General features: G+C 39.9%; 1 protein-coding gene across 1 annotated transcript in view; it reads left to right on the forward strand.

Annotated features, from left to right (window-relative positions):
* ghrhrb (growth hormone releasing hormone receptor b) overlaps positions 1 to 13154 on the forward strand; it is a 184096-nt gene extending 170942 nt beyond the window's left edge. The window contains exons 10-14 of the mRNA XM_060918468.1: positions 2436 to 2505; positions 2618 to 2709; positions 4589 to 4718; positions 4932 to 4973; positions 12972 to 13154. Coding sequence (XP_060774451.1) covers positions 2436 to 2505; positions 2618 to 2709; positions 4589 to 4718; positions 4932 to 4973; positions 12972 to 13154 — 517 coding nt within the window. The remainder of the gene's footprint in view (positions 1 to 2435; positions 2506 to 2617; positions 2710 to 4588; positions 4719 to 4931; positions 4974 to 12971) is intronic.
* Positions 13155 to 22051: the final 8897 nt, after the last annotated feature.

The following is a 22051-nucleotide window of genomic DNA, read 5'->3' on the forward strand; positions in this document are numbered from 1 at the left end:
GGGCTGTATTCACAGTCAGCAACCTAAGTTCAACAGTTATATCAATATTTATGTGCAGGAATTCAGAGTTCTTAGTATTCAGAGTTGGTTTGTGCCAATCACATTATTAAAATGACCTGTGTGTAATTAACACTTCCAAGGCTGCCATAATTTCCTTGAGTAGAGATGTCTGAGACGGGGCTTTTCAGTACTGTCTAGACAACCGTACTTAAACACAAGCATTGATATCATCCACAAGTGGTATTCCTTTGTTTTAGGTAGGTGTGTGTGTGTGTGTGTGTGTGTGTGTGTGTGTGTGTGTGTGTGTGTGTGTGTGTGTGTGTTTTGTTACATCAAATTGTCAGACAGTGGCACTAGACTTAATACTGCTCCTCATTCAAGCAAATAACATGCAAGAAAAATTGGTAAATAAGACATACCAATGCCTCATATGCATTATCTTCACACAAGATAAGTATTAGTTAGACTTTAGGTCTGAAAATAGGTCTGATGGACACAGTTCCAGTATTAAATCCTCACTATGTTCTCATTACTCAGCTCTGAATATGCCCTATTGTGCATACAGTGTCATGTAAAAGTATTCATCCCCCTTGGTGTTTGTCCTGTTTTGTTCCATTACAAGCTGGAATTAAAATGTATTTTTGGGGGGTTAGCACCATTTGATTTACACAACATGCCTACCACTTTAAAGGTGCAAATTGTTGTTTTATTGTGACACAAACAACAATTAAGATTAAAAAAAAAAATAGAAATCTGGAGTGTGCATAGGTATCCCCACACACACACACACAAAAAGTCAATACTTTGTAGAGCCACCTTTTGCTGCCATTACAGCTGCAAGTCTCTTGGGGTATGTCTCTATTAGCTTAGCAAATCTAGCCACTGGAATTTTTGCCCATTCCTCAAGGCAAAACTGCTCCAACTCCTTCAAGTTAGATGGGTTGCGTTGGTGTACAGCAATCTTCAAGTTATGCCACAGATTCTCTGTTGGATTGAGGGCTGGGCTTTGATTAGGCCATTCCAAGACATTTAAATGTTTCCCTTTAAACCACTCCAGTGTAGCTTTAGCAGTATGTTTAGGGTCATTGTCCTGCTGGAACATGAACCTTCGTCCCAGTCTCAAACCTCTGGCTGACTCAAACATGTTTTCCTCCAGAATTGCCCTGTATTTAGTGCCATCCATCTTTCCTTCAGCCCTGACCAGCTTTCCTGTCCCTGCAGATGAAAAATATCCCCACAGCATGATGCTGCCACCACCATGCTTCACTATAGGAATGGTGTTCTCAGGATGTTGGGTTTGCACCACACATGGCATTTACCATAATGGCCAAAAAGATCAATTTATTCTCATTTGACCAGAGAATCTTCTTCCATGTGTTTGGGGAGTCGGCCACATGCTGTTGGGCAAACTCCAAACGTGTTTTCTTAAGCAATGGCTTTTTTCTGGCCACTCTTCTATAAAGCCCCACTCTGTGGAGTGTATGGCTTAAAGTGGTCCTATGGACAAATACTCCCATCTCTGCTGCAGATCTTTGCAGCTCCTTCAGTGTTATCTTTGGTGTCTTTGTTGCATCTCTGATTAATGCCTTCCTTGCCCGGTCTGTGAGTTTTGGTGAGCAGCCTTCTCTTGTCAGGTTTGTAGTGGTGCCATATTCTTTCCATTTTGCTATAATGGATTTAATGGTGCTCCCTGGGATATTCAAAGTTTGGGATAGTTTTTTTTACAACCCAACCTTGATCCGTACTTCTCCACAACTTTGTCTCTGACCTGTTTGGAGGCTCCTTGGTTTTCATGTTGCTTGCTTAGTCGTGTAACAGAGTCATGGTCCTTCCAGAACAGGTTGATTTATACAGACATCATGTGACAGATCATATGACACTTTGATTGCGCACAGGTGGATCTTGATCAACTAATTATGTGACTTATGAAGTGAATTGGTTGGACCAGCTCTTATTTAGGGGTTTCATACGAAAGGGGGTGAATACCTATGTACACGCCAGATTTATATTTTTTCATCTTAATTATTGTTTATGTCACAATAAAAGAACAATTTTCGCCTTTAAAGTTGTAGGCATTTTGTGTAAATCAAATGGTGTTCACCCCCAAAAAATCAATTTTAATTCCAGCTTGTAATGCAACAAAACAGGACAAACACCAAGGGGGATGAATACTTTTGCAAGACACTGTATGAGGGTATTAGATTTGAACCTGAGTGCATCTCATGAGAAATTAAATAAGAAGTGAGATAAGATGTCAAGAAGGAAAATGTTCATAAGGTGCTATGTGTTGTCTTTATTCAGGGAAATGTCATTATAAATGAAAAATGTAGTAACTAGCTCTGATCAGTGACCTGATAAAGTGTGTACAGTGCTCATGGGAAATAACTGCCCCTGAATGGCTCTGTGTTTGCTCTCATGCTGTGGTAATGGTGAAGGTGCTGGGACGACACAGATATCGCCTTCATTTGGTGGATTATAAAAGGACCGATTACAATATCTCTTCTGGTAAGTAAACTATTTACAGTACAGCACATGACCAAAAAGGCACAGCTGCCTTTAAAAGTTATTTTGCACACCTAAGTTTTGCAATGAATCCTGTTTACTTTCTTTGGTCCAGGTGAACTTTATCATCTTCATCAACGTGATCAGGATACTTGTGGAAAAGCTGAAGTCTCCAGGAGTTGGAGGCAATGACACCAGTCACTTTACGTAAGAGCTTAATTCTGTTATCATGACAAAGAAATTAATGTTCCAGACTATTTTTGATATTACGTGAATGTAAGTGCAAAATCAGTGCAATTGTCGAATTAACACCCGGTATGATGTGCCAACCCCATTTTCCCATTTTGATACAAAATCATTTGATGATTAGATGCATGATAGCAGCATGCTGGATTAGACTGTGACTGAAAATAAAACCACCTTTTTTGTTTTATGCTTACAAACATTGATCATTTTAACACTTTTATTGATGTGTCAGTCCACCAGATTTTCATACCAGATGTTCAGATAATGGATTTAAACTACCAAGCTTCCATATGCAGGAAATACAAACCAAAGTGAAATTGGACCAAGGGAAGTTACTGTAAATCTGACATGAAATCATGCGCACACAACCCAAAATGGTCCATTTTCCAGGCACTCACTACAGATTCACCTTGTGAATCCATCAGGAGGCAATCTTGATTGTAGATTATTGGCGAATTTCCCAGATTTGTTGAGCAACAGACCACAAAATGCTGCTCGGAAGATCAAGAAAACCCGTGGTGAACTATTAGTGCCGCCAAGCAAATGTTGCGCGAAAACTGTGCTCACATGATTGACACATTTTCACGAGAAATCAAAATGTCATTCACTGATTTTTATGGCAGAAGGAAGATCTATACTTGTCTCAGTCGTGGATGATGTTAAAAGTGCTAAATGTATCCCGTAGGGGTGCTATTGAGGTGATTATTCATTGATGGTTGCTAGATCAGCCTACGAAAACGGTCCAAAATATTGTGTGCTTTTCAATGCCGTTTCTATGCATTCTGTAAACAATGCATCTGATACAATAATCCCATGGTGCAACATATATCATGATAAAACAAGCATTTTTAATCAGGCTGGAACAGCTGGTGGGACAGTGGGTAAATCCAGGTTGCACCTCCACCTCCATCATCCTTAGCTCAGGTTACTGTCTGTGTGGAGTTTCACATGTCCGTGTGGGTTGTCTGGGTTCCTTCCACCCCCTTGACCTTCCTTAGCTCTCAAATGCCTGTGTGAAAAAGTGTGGATGTATGTGTAGCCTGTCCCATCCATGGTATATTCCCACCTCATTCCCAATATTCCTGGTATAGACACCAGATCCACCATGACCCTGTAAATTCCTTAATGAAAATGAACAAATGAATAAATGGAACATAAGGATTAAGAAGTTCTACATTTGACATCCTCCAGTCCTATATGGCTGGAGTCTCATCACATCGCTCCTGTGGAGGGTGACCCCATATGGACAGTTGAGATTCGCACTTGGAAGACAGCTCTGGACACTTACAGTTTTGCTATGATGGCTGAGGACTACAATTTCTATGATGATAACTTAAGGACTGCAGTTGTCATGAACAGTTTTGCACTCAATACTCCATCAATGAACAGTTGATAACGTCAACAAAATAGACTTCATGCTAAAACTATCATTAATTTCTTGGTTACACAGTTGTACTTTGTGACTATATAGGGGACAGTCAGGAAGTGAGTTATTTATAATCACGCTATCTGTTATCACCTAGATGAGGATGGGTTCCCTTTTGAGTCTGGTTCCTCTCAAGGTTTCTTCCTCGTGTCATCTGAGGAAGTTTTTCCTTGCCATCGTCACCACAGGCTTGCTCAGTCTTTCATTTTCTGTAAAACTGCTTTGCGACAGTGTCTGTTGTTAAAAGCGCTATACAAATAAACTTGACTTGACTTGACCTGACATGAGATGGCTCTGCAGGATCCACACAGTTCCATGATCCATTCATTATGAGCATCATTCTTGATAACACTGCAGTGTATTAAATAATGGTATACCGATGACTACACACTGATGGATCCATTGTGTGTATAGGAGGCTGGCTAAGTCCACTCTGTTCCTGATCCCACTGTTTGGCATGCATTACATGGTGTTCGCCTTCCTGCCGGAGCACACAGGGGAGGACGCTCGTCTCTACATTGAGCTCGGCCTGGGCTCATTTCAGGTTGACCGACACTGTCCTCTAGTGATCATATGTAGTATTAGCACTTAGGACCTCAGCAGGTTTAATAGTTGGTGCACCATGGTGGACTATAGTATCTGTTGTCAGTAGATTTATACATTTGTTTAAATGTATAATAATGTTTACATTATATTTATTCTCAATGCTATGGGCATGGTGAATGTTTTGATATTATTAATGTTTCTCTTATTTCAGGGCTTTGTTGTGGCTTTATTGTACTGTTTTCTTAATGGAGAGGTAAGCCACAAACCACTAACTGACTAAATGTAACAAGGTTGGTTAACTCTTTATTTAATGTGCTTTTATTCATAAAATTCACATTCATAAGTGTTGTATAATTTTATTAATGAGCGTGATCACAATGCTGGACATCAAAACCCAATTACCATGTTTTAAGCTTCAAATAATAATTATGTTCTATTGGATGTGTATCTGACTGTTTGACATACATTTGACTAGCAGTCTGAGAAAACAAATTGAGCATTAGGGTATGTTCGAGCTACCAGATGGAAATTTTCAGTATCATTAAAATTAGTGTCTTGCAAAATTATTCATCCCCCTTGGTGTCTGTCCTGTTTTGTTGCATTACAAGCTGGAATTAAAATGGATTTTTGAGGGGTTAGCACCATTTGAGTTACACAACTTTAAAGGTGCAAATTTTTGTTTTATTGTGACACAAACAATAAATAAAATGAAAAAAAATCTGGAGTGTGTATAGGTATCCCCCCCAATTCAATACTTTGTAGAGCCACCTTTTGCTGCAATTACAGCTGCAAGTCTCTTGGGGTATGTCTCTATTAGCTTAGCACATCTAGCCACTGGGATTTTTGCCCATTCCTCAAGGCAAAACTGCTCCAACTCCTTCAAGTTAGATGGGTTGCGTTGGTGTACAGCAATCTTCAAGTTATGCCACAGATTCTCAATTGGATTGAGGTCTGGGCTTTGATTAGGCCATTCTAAGACATTTAAATGTTTCCCTTTAAACCACTCCAGTGTAGCTTTAGCAGTATGTTTAGGGTCATTGTCCTTCTGGAACATGAACCTTCATCCCAGTCCCAAAAATCTAGCTGACTCAAACAACTTTTCCTCCAGGATTGCCCTGTATTTAGTGCCATCCATCTTTCCCTCAGTCCTGACCAGCTTTCCTGTCCCTGCAGATGAAAAATATCCCCACAGCATGATGCTGCCACCACCATGCTTCACTGTAGGAATGGTGTTCTCAGAGTCTTGGGTTTGCACCACACATGGCATTTACCATGATGGCCAAAAAGTTCCAATTTAGTCTCATCTGACCAGAGAACTTTCTTCCATGTGTTTGGGGAGTCTGCCACATGCTGTTGGGCAAACTCCAAACATGTTTTCTTAAGCAATGGCTTTTTTTCTGGCCACTCTTCCAGAAAGCCCCACTCTGTGGAGTGTATGGCTTAAAGTGTTCCTCTGGGCAGATACTCCAATCTCCGCTGTGGATCTTTGCAGCTCCTTCAGTGTTATTTTTGGGGTCTTTGTTGCATCTCTGATTAATGCCCTCCTTGCCCGGTCTGTGAGTTTTGGTGGGCGGCCTTCTCTTGTCAGGTTTGTAGTGGTGCCATATTCTTTCCATTTTGCTATAATGGATTTAATGGTGCTCCGTGGGATATTCAAAGTTTGGAATAGTTTTTATAACCCAACCCTGATCCATACTTCTCCACAACTTTGTCTCTGACCTGTTTGGAGGCTCCTTGGTTTTCATATTGCTTGCTTAGTAGTGTTGCAGAGTCAGGGTCCTTCCAGAACAGGTTGATTTATACAGACATCACGTGACAGATCATGTGACACTTTGATTGCGCACAGGTGGATCTTAATCAACTAATTATGTGACTTATGAAGTGAATTGGTGGGGCCAGCTCTTATTTAGGGGTTTCATACGAAAGGGGCTGAATACCTATGCACACTCCAGATTTCTGTTTTTTTTCATCTTATTTATTGTTTGCGTCACAATAAAAAAAAAAAAACGACAAAATTTATATGTAAGCTGTGGACAATGCCATTAAATAGTTCCAAAGTTATCATTGAGAATTGACATATATCTGCCTTAAACATCTGATATAGTGTGAAAGTGATCGTGGCTCATAATAATGACAGATTTCTTCTTAACAAGCCTTCCAATATAGGTAATATTTTTTCTGTCCCACATTGTCTGTCCGTAACATGGCACACAGCAACTCACTAATGTATATGGTCAGGCATGGAATTTCATCATTTTAGGGGCAAGGCCACTTGACCTTTTGTGCTGTCAATTTTTTGAGGGCACGAAGGCCAAAAGCCAGGGCACCAAGGCCATAAAATAAAACAATGATTTTAAGTTCACGTCTATAATGAATTTAATTTAAGGACTAATGACTCTTCTGAGGAAGATTGGAGTCTCAGTCGAAACTATCAAGCAGGTAAAGAAACATCTCCTACACTATTATGTCTGAAGATAAGAAAATATTGAACACATCTAAACTTATCAATCCATCACTCACTTCAAAAATTGTAAAACTTATTAAACCTATATCCTCCTATAATTTTTGTTCAATTGACACCGAATGTGCAAGAGCATCTTCAGACTTTACTACTACGCAGATTTTTGATTAATCAAAATTGAGCCTGGAGTACATCAAAATGTTTGACTGTAAATGGAACATATACTGTACTAGCATGCAGGCTACTGATTAATCCATAAGAGCCCAGACCGATTTCTCAATCAAGGAAAATTATTGAGGAAATAAAATGAACTAAATAGATGACAAAGAAAACATTTCTGACCTTTTATTTTTTTTTAAATAGCACTTTCATGTCTCAAGATCTCATCTCATCTCATTATCTCTAGCCGCTTTATCCTTCTACAGGGTCGCAGGCAAGCTGGAGCCTATCCCAGCTGACTACGGGCGAAAGGCGGGGTACACCCTGGACAAGTCGCCAGGTAATCACAGGGCTGACACATAGACACAGACAACCATTCACACTCACATTCACACCTACGGTCAATTTAGAGTCACCAGTTACCCTAACCTGCATGTCTTTGGACTGTGGGGGAAACCGGAGCACCCGGAGGAAACCCACGCGGACACGGGGAGAACATGCAAACTCCACACAGAAAGGCCCTCGCCGGCCACGGGGCTCGAACCCGGACCTTCTTGCTGTGAGGCGACAGCGCTAAACACTACACCACCGTGCCGCCCTGGGTGTACTCATTTTTGTAATTTAAACAAACTTAAACTATCATGTTTTACCTCAGGCCACAGTGCTGCCCTGTTGTGATTGGCTCAAAACTCAAGACAAGTCTGTGCTTGTCCGTTGACGGCTACAGAGGAAGTTGCGCCATTTTCTAATTTACACAGAGCAATTTAAGGTCTTTGCACTTTTGACAGCAAGCTAATTAGCATTTGTTACCGGCTACAGTTGGTACTCGGCACGTTAAAAGTGGGTCAACGTTGTAACGACATAACGTTAGTGTACAAGCAATGCTTATTTAACAGTAACATAACTTAAGCCCTATATGTTGAAATTCCTATCTTATTCGTTTGTTAATTTATCACACAGTCTTACCTCAGTCAACTTCTTCCCTCCTTCTGTGAAAATTTAATGTCTCAGACGCGGACACAAGTGGGCAGGGGATGCGTTTGATTAAGTCTCCTGGTTGGCTGGTGATAGATTGGTGTCATTATACCGGTAGCACGTTGGAGCGGTTCATGCCAGGCTCGAGTCTGATCCACCACTGATGAGTTGCCCAATAAGAATCCAGAATGTCATCAAAAGACGTATTTTTTTCTCAGTAGATGCAGGTGATGTTAAAGCCTATTGGCAGTCACGAGGCAGACTACAAAACCTCAAAACCGCAGGGCATCAAGTCCACTGTGGCCTTACGGCAGATATTTTTTTCCAAGGGCACAAGGCCAAATTGAGAGGGCACGAGGGCCATGGCCCTCGTGGCCCTCGTGAAATTCCTGCCCTGGTTATAATGCTAACTTGATGATAGAAAGAGCCAATGATAATCTACTTGTGTAAATAGGATAATTCGCAAAATCTGATTGATATGGTTGCCACAAAGTTTTTACTGTTTTTGTACTGCAAAGTGTCTGTCCATCAAGGACATTTTACCTTTTACCTCCTGTAGAATCATCTCCCTAGAAGAAAGTCTTTGATTAGGTTGTAGTGCTACAGGATCACTGTTGCACTGTAAAAGGAGTTTTATAGGTTCTTCAGCCCAATGTGCCATGGTGTAAAACAAGCTATTAGTACAGCAGATAACTGTAAAAATCGTTCAGATGGTGAAACAAGCATGAAATTTGGCACAGATTGTCTCCAGGACCTGCTCTTTTCAAAAAAGGCATTGGCCACATGAAAATTCAAGATGGCGACCATTTTTCAAGATGGCCGACATCTGTGGTTGAAAATGATTGGATGAGGTTACATAATGGACAAAGTATGCAGAATTTTTGAGCTCAACTCCATGGATTTGGGTGATAAGTTGCTGCATACAGGTAATTTTAGTTACAGAAAGTGTTGCTTGGGAAATATCCAAGATGGCATCCAAAATGGTGGCCACAAATGGTAAAAAACTTAATACCTCAGCAACTAATTCAGATAGAGACACGATTTTTTGATCCAATGATGTGTTTTAATCAAGGAAGTTTATTAATATGTTATTCGAGCCAAACTGGCCATGACATGGGTCAAGACAGCATCGAAGTTGGCCACCAAAAATACCATAGGGTAAAATATTTTGGTCATACAAACAGTAACCATAGGAAAGATATCATGTATACCTGGATTCAAGACACTGAACATGGGCATGTTACTGTGATTGTTTTGGCTATATAATATATAAACAAAAAAAATTATACCATAATATTTAAAAAATACAAAAATAAAGAAAAAAATTGAGATATAAAAAAAGAGATTTAGACTTCACACTTGCAACTGCACAAAGCTGTGCAGGTAAGACCCAGCTTGTAGCATTTGCACCTGCCACGACAGCCTGCTTTGCAGCCATGCTTGGTTAGCTGTTGGCAACTCTTGGCTATGGGAGAGTTGGCTGTCCAGAAAACCTGCCATGTTTCACCTGACTTCTGCCATCCCCAGTCAGCAGGACTCTCTGGTTCTGGCTGACATTGGGTTGCTTGGCCCCACACACAACCAGCCTGGTAAGCAGCATGCTTTGTATGTTGAAGCAGAGCTGCTTTGGTTGGTGGAATGGCCTCATAGGGCCTTTGTTTCCTTGCAAACATGTCAAACCTGGCCTCATCCACAGTGGCAGCAGTGCTGGACCTGTCATACATGAGTATGACAAACTTCTCCAGGATCTGCAGGTCACCTTCTTCTACTGTGAGAGGGTACTGACTCAGTTTGGAGAATACAGGGGAGGCCTCAGGACAGATGTCTCACGTTTGCCAAGCCGTCTTCTTGCTCTTGTTCCTGAAGGCTGAGATGGTGTCACAGCTTGTGAAGGCATGAAAGAACAAGATGCCAGAGATCTTTTCCTGGCTCATATGTTTACACATGTCATGGATGCTGATCCATCGCAAGCTCTGGCCTTGGCCAAATGCCACCCAAAGGTACTCCAACCCCAGACTCTGAAGTATGTGGAAGACACTCAGTGCAATGATGACAATATCTGTGTCATTTGCCTTGATCACAATGGCTTTGCTCCCATGTTCCACAGCATACTTCGCATGCACAAAGATGCGGCTGTCAGCTTCCTCATGAGTGCACTTGTCCAGCTCCTGAAGGCCAGTCTCATGGGTGCTGAGGACAGCAGATCCTTTTGTCACAATAACCAGGTTTGCTGCAGACATCTGGGTAACCTTTTCTGCCAGGAATTGGAACAACTCAGTTTTGTTGTCATTGTGTCTGAGGAAATTGCGCCAGTTGGATGGAATGGTGTTCTCATCTGTCACCTTGCGCCTCCCTCCCTGACCACATTGGATCCTGGTGTCAGCTTTGAGACTTGATGTGGTGTATACATCAAAGACAAGATGTGTGGCAGTGTGTTTGCTACTGTAGGACTGTATCACTGGCAGGAAGTCCAATAGTGCATAGCCCTCAAAGGTTTTCCCTCTCTTTGGTGGCAATGTATGGACTAGAGCAGACCCATCTACAATCAGGACATCGGACTCTGGTGTCGTGTCTTCTGGTGTAACATGACCCTCCAGGACAGAGGTCAGTTGAGCTTTCTGGCATGTATACAGCCTTCCACCCTCACTCAGTGCAGCTGGGAATGCTTGATTCTCATGCTGGAAAAACTCATGTAGATTACATTCTCTGCTTTGACAGGATATAAACAGCTTCAAGAACAGCTGGCAGTCCTCTTTCAGAAGCTTCTGTCTTCACAAAATGAGCTTATAAGGGCAAAAAAATACTAAAAGAGCAAATACATGTAAATATATTACACGAAGAACCTAAATTTGTCACTCACCAGTGGCCATCTTGAAAAATGGCCGCCATTTTGAATTTTTTGCGTGGCCAATGCCCTTTTTAGAAAGACAGGACTCTGAAGAGTATCTGTGCCAAATTTGATGTTTGTTTCACCATCTGAATGATTTTAATGAAATATGCAGTTATCTGCTGCACTATATCAACTAAACACGGATTCAATGATTCCTTAGACCCTAAACAAGCTAAAATCATATGCTTAAGTCCAGTATAAATGTGTGCAGTTACATAGAAAAATAATAATTAATCTGACATAAAATGCCAATTTTGAAGCCATTTGAATTAAAGGCTGCTGATATATACACTCTTAGAAAATAAAGTACATTATTGTACCTTTAGGGGTACAATGGCTTGTCACTGGGGCAGTACCCTCTAAGGTTTGTACCCTTTATATACTGCTTGGGAACATATATGTACCTTTTTGGCCCTAAAAGGTACACATAGTTGATGATGATGTTGATCGTCCTTCAGGGTCAAAGATGACCATGACTTCAATTTGGTGGGTGGCGGTTGTGGGTCTGGAGGTGACTGATAAGGCCAATCCAGGTTTTGAAGGTACACCCACATGTCAACGTTCCATGTGACAAGGTTGGGTACCTTCACTATCTTTTTGTTGTATTTCGACCGCTGAGTGGGATCCCCACCAGCCATGGTGTGCTGGCCTGGGTGAGGTGAAGCAAGTTATGTTTTGGGCGCCTTTTCTAGCCCCTTCCTCCATGGAGGTGAGCAAAGCCAATCCTAAACAGGGCTGCTCAGACACCCAAGGGGCTGCCAAACTCCACTGCTGATTCATTCCAGCAGAAAGCAACCCTATGCCCTGGGCCACCTCTGTGCAGGTTCGTGACTACAGCTTCCAGTGTTTCCGCATCTGTTGCTTCGCCACTTGCTCATTGCCACAAGACTTGAATTTGAAGTCATGACTTGCATGTAACTTGGATTAGAGTGAGGGAGAGTTGCACAGCTATCAGCCTCACTATCTCGTCCTTGACAGAATGAAGACAGCTGGAGCTTGGTCAGAAAACACATAGCTATCTTGAGGTCCAATAATGAGCCCTAGGGGGTACATTAGTGTAGACTGTGCCTTGGGGGACAGAAATGGACTCCTACTGTACCCCTATTTCTGACGGTGTGCTGCATCAGGGGAAAGATTGTTTGCCCACTTATATTTTTTCATTTCTTTTAGGTATATACTTTCAAAAAATGCAACATTTATATTAATATGGGACAGTGTATTTTTCAATAATGGTGTTACACCGTTGATGCTCAGCATTGTGAATATGCTTACGTTTACATTTTTAAAGTAATATGGGTGACTTTATGAAAGATGAACATGTCAAAACTTGACAGTTTCTTATGACTTTACATGAAAGAGAGAAGAGAAAACAACACTGAATCATCATTATTGAGATTGTTGCAGTAATTCTTAGACTTTTGTTATCTTGAAAGTTATTATTTTAGTTTTATTTATAGCACATTGCTAGCACTATGAGGAAGTTGTAGAATGCATACAGAACAAGGCAATAACAAGGAGATTAATTTATGACTTTAGTTTGAACCGTGAAAATAATTCATTGGCTGGTACGGGCCTTGTAAACACGTGAAGTTGTATTAAATGCAAATGGATCATCAGATCTTCAGTTTCAGATAATTAATTATATGCACCTATAGAACTGATGTATGTCTCAAACATATACTATAGGTGTGTGTGTGTGTGTGTGTGTGTGTGTGTGTGTGTGTGTGTGTGTGTGTGCGCGCACATACATGCGTGTGTGGTGTTAGGTGCAAGCGGAGCTGAAGAAGAGGCTGTGGAAATGGCAGATGCAGGGTTATATGAGTTACAGTAAGAGGAGGCGAACATTGTTCACGGAGAGCAGCACCGTCACTCAGATTTCTGTTCTAGAAAAATCCAGCCCTAAGGAGCAGCCTTCAGCTGAGCTCAAAAATGGCATCTCACTGGTCTAAGGACACTGCCCCATTCTGCTTGTCTTAATTGCCCCATCCCTATAATATTTTAATAACAATATATAACACTGTCATTAATACAAGAGTGTTAGTATTAAAGTTACCGTATACTACCATTCTTATAAAAGAATACAACTCACATTCAGAGATTGGATTTAATCATACTGTGGGCTCGTAATGCATAATTTGGCGATATATCACACAGTGTAAAGGGGTCACATATTAGACAGTATTCCAGAGCTCTGTTGAATTCTCAAGGTCAGACAGTGAAGAATAATTTTCTATAACAGAAGCTCTCAATCAATCAATCAATTAATCAATATCCTTTATTTAACCACGTAAAAGACTCAGTACGATTAAAATCTCTTTTCCAAGAGTGACCTGGCCAAAAGGGCAGCATAAACAACATTACAATAAAAATACAACCATACAAACAGACAAAATACACCTGGTGCAACATTACAGATAAAATAGTATTCACTTAAAATGCCATAAAAGGAGAGAGAGAGAGAGAGAGAGAGAGAGAGACCCCCCCCTTCCCCCTTGTTATTCATTCACTTTATTTTATCTTATTTTACTTTATTTATTTATTTATTTTTATGTTATGTAACTAATTAGTCACTTACTGTGGCCTCAACCGACATGGGACATGGGGTGGGATAGTGGGATTTATGCTGGGGTTTTCTTTCCTTCTAATGCGGACGCTCTGATGTAAAGTTGATATACTATTCTGTACTGTGCAAAAACTGAATAAAAAAATTGGGGGGGAAAAAATGCCATAAAAGCTCAAGGTTAAGAATTCAATTAAAAATACAAATAGAATTTTAAAAACAAGTGCATTGTACAAGAGAGGTATTTTCTCTATCTTTTAGAATGGATTTAAATTCACCCTGATCAGGGTTATCAGCTTTGATAGTTTCAAGTCCCTTTGTAAATGGTTCCAGGATGAAGGAGCAGCAAATTTAAAAACCTCCCCCAAAGTCTGTTCTCAGTCCAGGGACCAACATCTGTATTGTGTTATTAGAGCACAGGCTGTGTCGATTTTGTTTTAGACGCAAGTAAAAGAAAGATAAGGAGGAACTAGCCCAAGAGCAGATTTATAAACAAACACCAACCAGTGTGAAAGTCTGCAGACAGACAAAGATGGACAATTTGCTGTATTATACAGAGTACAATGATGTACGAGATTGTTGCAGCTCTGACATTTCTCACTGTCAGGAAAATCACAGGTTTATACACTATTAATGCACTCTTTCTCATAGAGTATAGTATATTGTTTCTATAGTAAAAGGGACCTGTGTGGTGGCCACTCCACCAAAATGGATTTTAAAAACCATACACGTAATTGTGTAATTGATATTTTTGGAAGGATGTTCCAGTATAACAGTCAGCGATAAAGTTATAAGTTTAAAATAAATATAGGAGAGTTTTGAGGCTTCATAGTAACATGACAAATGCACTTTTTGTCTTCGTCGCTTCAAGTGAGATTAGAATAGAGGCTAATGAGGGAAGAACCATTTATAGCTGCTGTAATATAAGCATTCAAGGAACTAGTTTGTTTTGCAGGTGTCTCGCAACATCGTGTTAGGTTTACCTAGAATTGAACCTAGATTTCTGGTATAACAGGCAACAGTTCTACCTCTGTGCCATAAGGTGGTGTACACAGTAGACCTGCATGCAGTCTACCTGCATACAGTAGACCTGCATGCAGAGATGAGGTTATTCAGATCAAGGGTTTTTGCTTGCTAAGTAGGGTAGGACTATCCAAACAGCAAGTAGACAATTATCCAGAAATACAGTCCAGGCAAGGGTCAGAAGCCAGTGTCAGTCAGAATCAGCATGCAATCCAAAGTGGCAGGCAAAAAAAAAAAAAAGTCCAAGATCGGCAGGCAAGGGTCAATGACAGGAAAATAAACAGGAGAAGCCTCAGGGCATTAAACACGGGACTAAGCTTAATCACTGGTTTGCACTGCACGTCAACTCAAGACTGAGCAAAGAACTCAGGAAAATAGGGGGCTTAAATTGGCACATAAACCAGGCTCAGGTGAACACAATACATACAGTAGATAATGAGACCAACCAAAGACACTGAGGACCCCACATGGCCAAAAAAGAGCAGCAGTCACAAAGTCATTACACATTCCATGTCCGAAATCGCTCACTTGTTCACTACTCCCGACTCACTATAGAGGGAATTGTTATATAGAGGACCAGGGGTTAAATTGGGCCGGGGCTCTCCGGGGCTGAGCCCCGGCACATAAGCTCAGAGCGGATGGCATATGATCATGCACACATCAAAAGCAACAAACCCTTTTCACGATTTTCAGTTCTGAATAATTAAATATCGTTTTATTAATCAATAAACCCATGACTTTTATGAGATAGATCATAGTTTTCCTGATAACAAGACGACCTGTCAAAGCTATTTAGAACAGAACTTGCGATCAGAGATTCTGGTTTCTGGAACACTGCGTGGGTTGCCAATTCCGCTTTTTATAAGCGACTTTGGGGTTTCTTTTTTTGTGAGCTCGCCTTAAAAAAAAATCAGAAGTCGTGGTTTGCGGGTTTTTGGGCTTGTGTTTCAGCGTTGTGACTTGTTTATAATTTTCTCCGTACACCGTCTCCCCTTTTACCTGCATACGATCCTAATCCATCAGAGGTGCTTGAACGAACTGTCTGTGCATTTGGCGAGTTCAATTTCCATAGTCCCCAGTTATCGACAGAAATTAGCCAGGGGGAAGGGGGAGATGTCAGTTAAAGTTAGCTACTGAGATTGACCAAAAGTTGAGCCTAACGTTGCCTCAAGTTAGCTACCTTTGGCAAACATAAACAAAACACTCGTCTTGTGCTCTAGCCTTAATTAACTGTCGATACAGTCAATTTCACTTTTATACAAGAAGGTTAATAAATTGTTTTGTTGTCTTGGATTTTTAGAGGTCAGCAGCTAAAGGTTAAAAATGAGGAAAGCAAAGAGGAGGAAGCTTACAGATTTCTTCAAAAGGTGGGCAGCATCATATTTTTTATTATTAAAAACAAAATATCAAATAATACTGAAGAGGGGAAAAAATAATACTGATCTAAATATGTTGTGTTTTTATTTTTAGACAGTATGTGTTTAGCAAAACACATACTGTCTAAAAATAAAAACACAACATATTTAGATCAGTATTATTTTTTGCCCTCTTCAGTATTATTTGATATTTTGTTTTTAATAATAAAAAATATGATAATGATTATGTTCACTGTATTGTTAATATTATTAGTGTTTTATTATTTATTGTTAATATTTAATTTAATGTTAATTTATTATTATTTATTGTTAATATAATTAGTGTATTATTAGTGTAATTATTATTGTTATTATTATGTATTCAATTATTTATTTGGCATGTGGTGCTTTTTGTATTGTCTAGAACATACATAACATGAGCATATTATAGCAGCAAAATAGAAGCACAATCATTTGAATGCAGCAAAACTTTTGCTGCATTCAAATGATTGTGCTTCTATTTTGCTGCTATAATATGCTCATCTTATGTATGTTCTAGACAATACAAAAAGCACCACATGCCAAATAAATAATTGAATACATAATAATAACAATAATAATAAATGCTTCCAATGTTATAGTGTTGTTTGTATTTGGTTGCATTCACTGCATGAATATATTTGATTGACAATTTGACTGACAGTGTTTTGGCATATTTAACATTTATCCTCCAAAATAAATCAACTGTTTTGGTTTAAGATTGTGCAAGCCTTCAAATTTTCTCACTGAACATTTCTCCTTCACATTTTTCACCTGTAGGCATGTGACAAGATTTAACATGATATTGCTCGACCTACCTCTGTAAAGTCAGCTAACAACTTATTAAAATGCACCAGAATTCAGCAAATAACATGTATGATAATAAAAAACTTCTGGGGGAGGACCCCCAGACCCCCCACTAATCATTTCCTTCAAACCAATGTACAACAACCTGTACAATCTGTTACATTGGCCAACCAATCTACATTCAAACTGCCATAATGTGTAGGGGGGCACTACAAGACACACATAGGCCTACAACACACAGATAAGGTGTATATCTCTGTGCAATATGATATGGTTATCAAATTAGAGGGTTATTTTCCAAAAAGTATATTGGGGCAGGGCGGCGGGGGCAGGGGCGGGTACGAGGCAGAGCCCCCCCACATAACCAATCCCAATTTAACCCCTGTAGAGGACTATATAGTGAGCTCAGTAATAAAATGAAAAAACTCTTTCGGACACTGGTTGGTCATGCTATTATTTACGTCATTACTGTCATACAGGTAAAACGTGCCAGATCAGGCAGCTGGTGGGGTTTCAAAATAATAAAGACATTCATGTATTTGTGTAATAAATCCATATTATACTGAGCGTATTTCCCATGTTAATCAATACAAAGTACTTTGTGTCTGCTGCGTCTTTCAGTTCTTTTAAATCAAGGCTGAATACTTTCTTTTTTGCCACTGCCTTTTTATTAAATCAAATTTGAGGCTTTTGATTTGATTTCTTTCAGCGCAACCACAATGCATGATGGGATATATTGCTTGGTTAGTGACCACCGGTTGTACACTACTTTTCGTGATGCATTGTGGGATACTTTGAGTGCACTATATTGGGTGTAATAATCCTCACTATCGTTTCGGACAGCACTACAAAATGGTGTCCTCACTATGCCCTATATAGTTAGTAGGGAGCGATTTCAGACACAGGGATTGACTGACTGTTCAGAGGCTTTGCATCGTCACGTGACCCCTATGGCAACGATAACTATCTTGTCTTAAACCAGCTTGACTCAATTCAACGGAAAGCTCTCTGCTTCATTGGAGTAGATCAGGTCGCTGCTGGTAGGGAGTTGGCCATCACTACTCTCCAACACAGAAGGGAGGTTGCCACTGTCACAGTTCTTTACAAAATGCCCACCAGCCATTGTCCCAGAGACCTCCAAGCTATGCTGCCAAACCAATATGTGTCCTGCAGAACTACCCATCCTGGCACTTCTATGCCTACCCATGCCCTGATAATGGCAAAAGCCAGAACATCTACACTGGACAGAACCTTCATTCATTCTTCAACAAGGCTGTGGAACAACCTCCCAGACACAGTTGTAGGTAAACTGAATAATCAGAGTCTTCAATCTTTTAAAGAGCAAGTGAATAAGCACCTGATGGCACTTCATGTGTAACCACTCACTGTCAGCAGGGTGACCTATGTTTACAGTTAAAGAGGGTGGTAGTCATAACTGGATAACCCATGTGCTGTAAGTAAATCACCTGGCTTATTACCGTAGAGCACTTGTGATTTATGAGCTGGCTGGACTTGCTCCTTAAACTGCCAGAAAACAGTGCAATAAGACCTGGTTCTGTTTTTTTCTGGTAGGGATAAGCTCTCTCTCTTGTCAGCCACATGGGTTTCCAGACATGCATGCTTCCCTTTCAATCCCTGGCTGTAATGATTTCTTTATCTCTGAGCAGCAGTGAACCAATCTGATTGGCAAACTCAGTACCTGAGTTAGTTATTGTTCACAATTGCACTATATATATATATATATATATATATATATATATATATATATATATATATATATATATTAAAAAAATAAAAACTATGCCGCTATGACAGGAGGCAGCTTGTAGCGCTTCATTCAGATGAGTTAGTTGCTATTGATTGGTATGGGAAGGTTTTGCTGTGTTTTTGGATGCGCAAATTGTTCTGAATGAAACAAAGACATTAGATTTTTTTTAATTTACCAAAAGTAATTCATCATCAAGGGGAAAAAAACTAGAGAGATTTCAAAACATAGAAGGGAAAAATGGCTCGCAAACATTTGGTTGGACTTAGTATTGAATGGAGAGGTCAGAAACCCAATGGTATGCTCACTTCATTTCCACAAACGTAAGAACTCCAAAAAATGTTTAATTTCAGAACTGCAATGAGGTGCTCAGTCTTATCCAGTGAAGTGAACATGAGCGTAAGAGACAAAGTGCAGTGAGGTGTTCAAGCTCATGTTCACTTCTCTGTATAAGAATGAGCACCTCGCTGCACTTTGTATGTTTGCGAACCATTTTTCCCTTCTATGTTTAGAAATCTCTCTATTTTTTCCCCCTGATGATGACTTACTTTTGGTAAATAAAAAAATCTGAAGTCTTTGTTTCATTCAGAATGATTTGTACATCTAAAATCACAGCAAAACCCTCCTATACCGATCAATAACAACTAACTCGTCTGAATGAAGCACTACAAGCTGCCTCCTGGCATGGTGGCATAGTTACCATTGCTATGGGGGTCACATGATGGCGCAAAGCCTCTATAAGAGGAATAAAGTACTATGGGATGCACATATTGGAAAATAATCAACTTCAGGGTGGGAAAAGTAAGTACACTTTGAATCAGGCAGCATCACATCACCCAGATGTTGATTACTTTCCTATAACAGCATGCTCCTGAGTGTTTTATTCCTATCTTCATACCTAATACAGTTAATGTGCATATACTGTAAGTGATAAATATAGCAGTTGGCAACATTAGCAGCTTATTAAGCCTTTATTTAGTGTTCTCACATTTTGCGACCTTAGTATCATATAGTATAAAAAGGTATTATGGCCTTATGTAGCTTTTAAATATTGATAAAGCTACATAATCAGATAAAACAGATAAGAGATGAGTAAGGTGTAGTCTTGAGTGAGCATGATAGGAGTAAAAATAGATGGAAGGGGTATTTTGCAGAGGTGGAAAAACCCGGGTGCAGAAAGTAAAAACCCTGCCACATTTTTGCTCCAGCCAATTCAGTGAACCAGCTAATCCTAATTACCACATCCCCTAAGCCAGGTTGATGAGCTAATTGGTGAAATCACCTGTGTTGAGAGCACAGGCAGAAGGAAAACCTAAGCAGGACTTTTACTTTGTCAATCCAGTTTTCCACCTCTGGTATTTTGACAAGCTGCTGAATGAAAAAAAATCAGAGGATAGTGTTTGGGGATGGAGTCCAAAATTAAGGGTTAGTACCAAGAATAAGAAGGAAGGAAGTGAAAGAGTCAATGAAGTGAATGAAGAATGAAAAGACAACAGGACCAGATGATATCTCATCTCATTATCTCTAGCTGCTTTATCCTGTTCTAGAGGGATATACCAGTGGAAATCTGGAAGAGTTTAGGAGAAGAGGGAGTAGATGTGTTGTGGGACCTAATGTAGAAGACCTATGAGTAGGAGAAAACACCAGAGGGGTGAAGGAGCAATGAGATGGTACCCATTTACAAGGAAAAGGGAGATAGTCTAGACTATAGAAACTATAGAGGAATAAAGTTGTTGTCACACAGTGTTGTAGTCGAGTCAATAAACCTCGAGTCCAAGTCCAGTCTCGAGTCTCCAGTGTTCAAGTCCGAGTCAAGTCCAAGCCATTCAAAAAAATTTCGAGTCGAGTCCATTATTGATCCAAGTCGAGTCCGAGTCGAGTCCACTATTGATCCGAGTCGAGTCCAAGTCGAGTCCACTATTGATCCGAGTTGAGTCCACTATTGATCCAAGTCGAGTCCCCTATTGATCCGAGTCGAGTCCAAGAACAAGACTTCAACCACACCATTTGATGGTGGCTGTTTTAGCGCCATTAACATTAGTTTGTTCCTGAACGTGACGTATGAACAGGTGAATCTCTCTTTGTCAGGGAGAGCAAAGTATTCTGTCAGAGGTGGTTGGGAGATGGATGTAAGTGTGTTTATTAATACAAACGAAGACAGCTAAACAATCCAGAATGGCAGGCAAAATCGTGAAACAGGCAATAGGTCGAGTGAGGCACAAACAGGCTATCATAGACTCGGCAGAATCAAAGACGAGAAACAGGAAATCAGGGATCAGGAAACCAAACAAGGAAATAAGCCTTTACGCCCTTGTTGTCGTAAAGTTGTGTTGAGAGCTTTACAAAAGAATGCAGTGGCACATATGATGTCACACATGCAGCGTCGCTGACCCATAAATCACTGCAATCTAATGGCGGACAAGCTTTTAGTGATTTTTGGAACAGAATTCAGATGCAAAAAAAAATATTTTTTGAACGAACGTTTTATTTATCAGTGAACTTTACAACCTATTTGAGCAAATCACACACAGAAAACCTGGGATTTTATGATGTTATTTTCATAAGACTAGCACTTTAAATTTCTACCTCTGGTTATGCATGTGTTGATGTTTGAGATACAAAAGCAGTCCCCCTGGTAACACCAGAAAGGAGGAAATGGAGAGGAAGTTGGAAGAATGAAGAAGAGCTTTGGAAGACAGAGGATTAGGGTTAAATAGGAAGAAGACAGAATATTTGAGGTTTAATATTTGAGGTTTAATAATCAGGATTCAGAAGTTGTCCTGCGGGGTGGTGAGTGGGAAATGCTTTACTGTCCCAACTATTTTTTTTTCTTTTTACGTGTTGCAAGAATCAAAATTTAAATGTGTTAATTTGGGGGAGAAAAAAACCCCAACAACAATAAAATTCATAAGGTAAAACGTCAAATAATGTGTTGTTGTGTTGTTTTGAGTGCAATATGGATCAAAGGTTATTTTGAAATCATAATTTTCAGTTTTAATTTCAATTTCAACCCAATACTGTCCCAAATTTTTCTGATTTGGTGTCGTACAAATACTTAAAAAAGATGAACTACATTAACAAAGTACTTCCCAGTTCTAATATGTGATCCTCTACACCGAAGTGTTACCCTTAAATGACATCTACAAATAGTTAGTATGTTTTCTTGTTGCACAGAAGAAATTTGCTCAGATTAACTTTCTTCACTGACATACTTTCATTGACTATACGCCAAATACTATTCCCAAAATACTCTATTCCAAACATGTTCAGTTTCTGAATCTTAAATTTGTTGTGTGT

This window comes from Neoarius graeffei, chromosome 4, assembly GCF_027579695.1.
Source record: "Neoarius graeffei isolate fNeoGra1 chromosome 4, fNeoGra1.pri, whole genome shotgun sequence".
Lineage (NCBI taxonomy): Eukaryota > Metazoa > Chordata > Actinopteri > Siluriformes > Ariidae > Neoarius > Neoarius graeffei.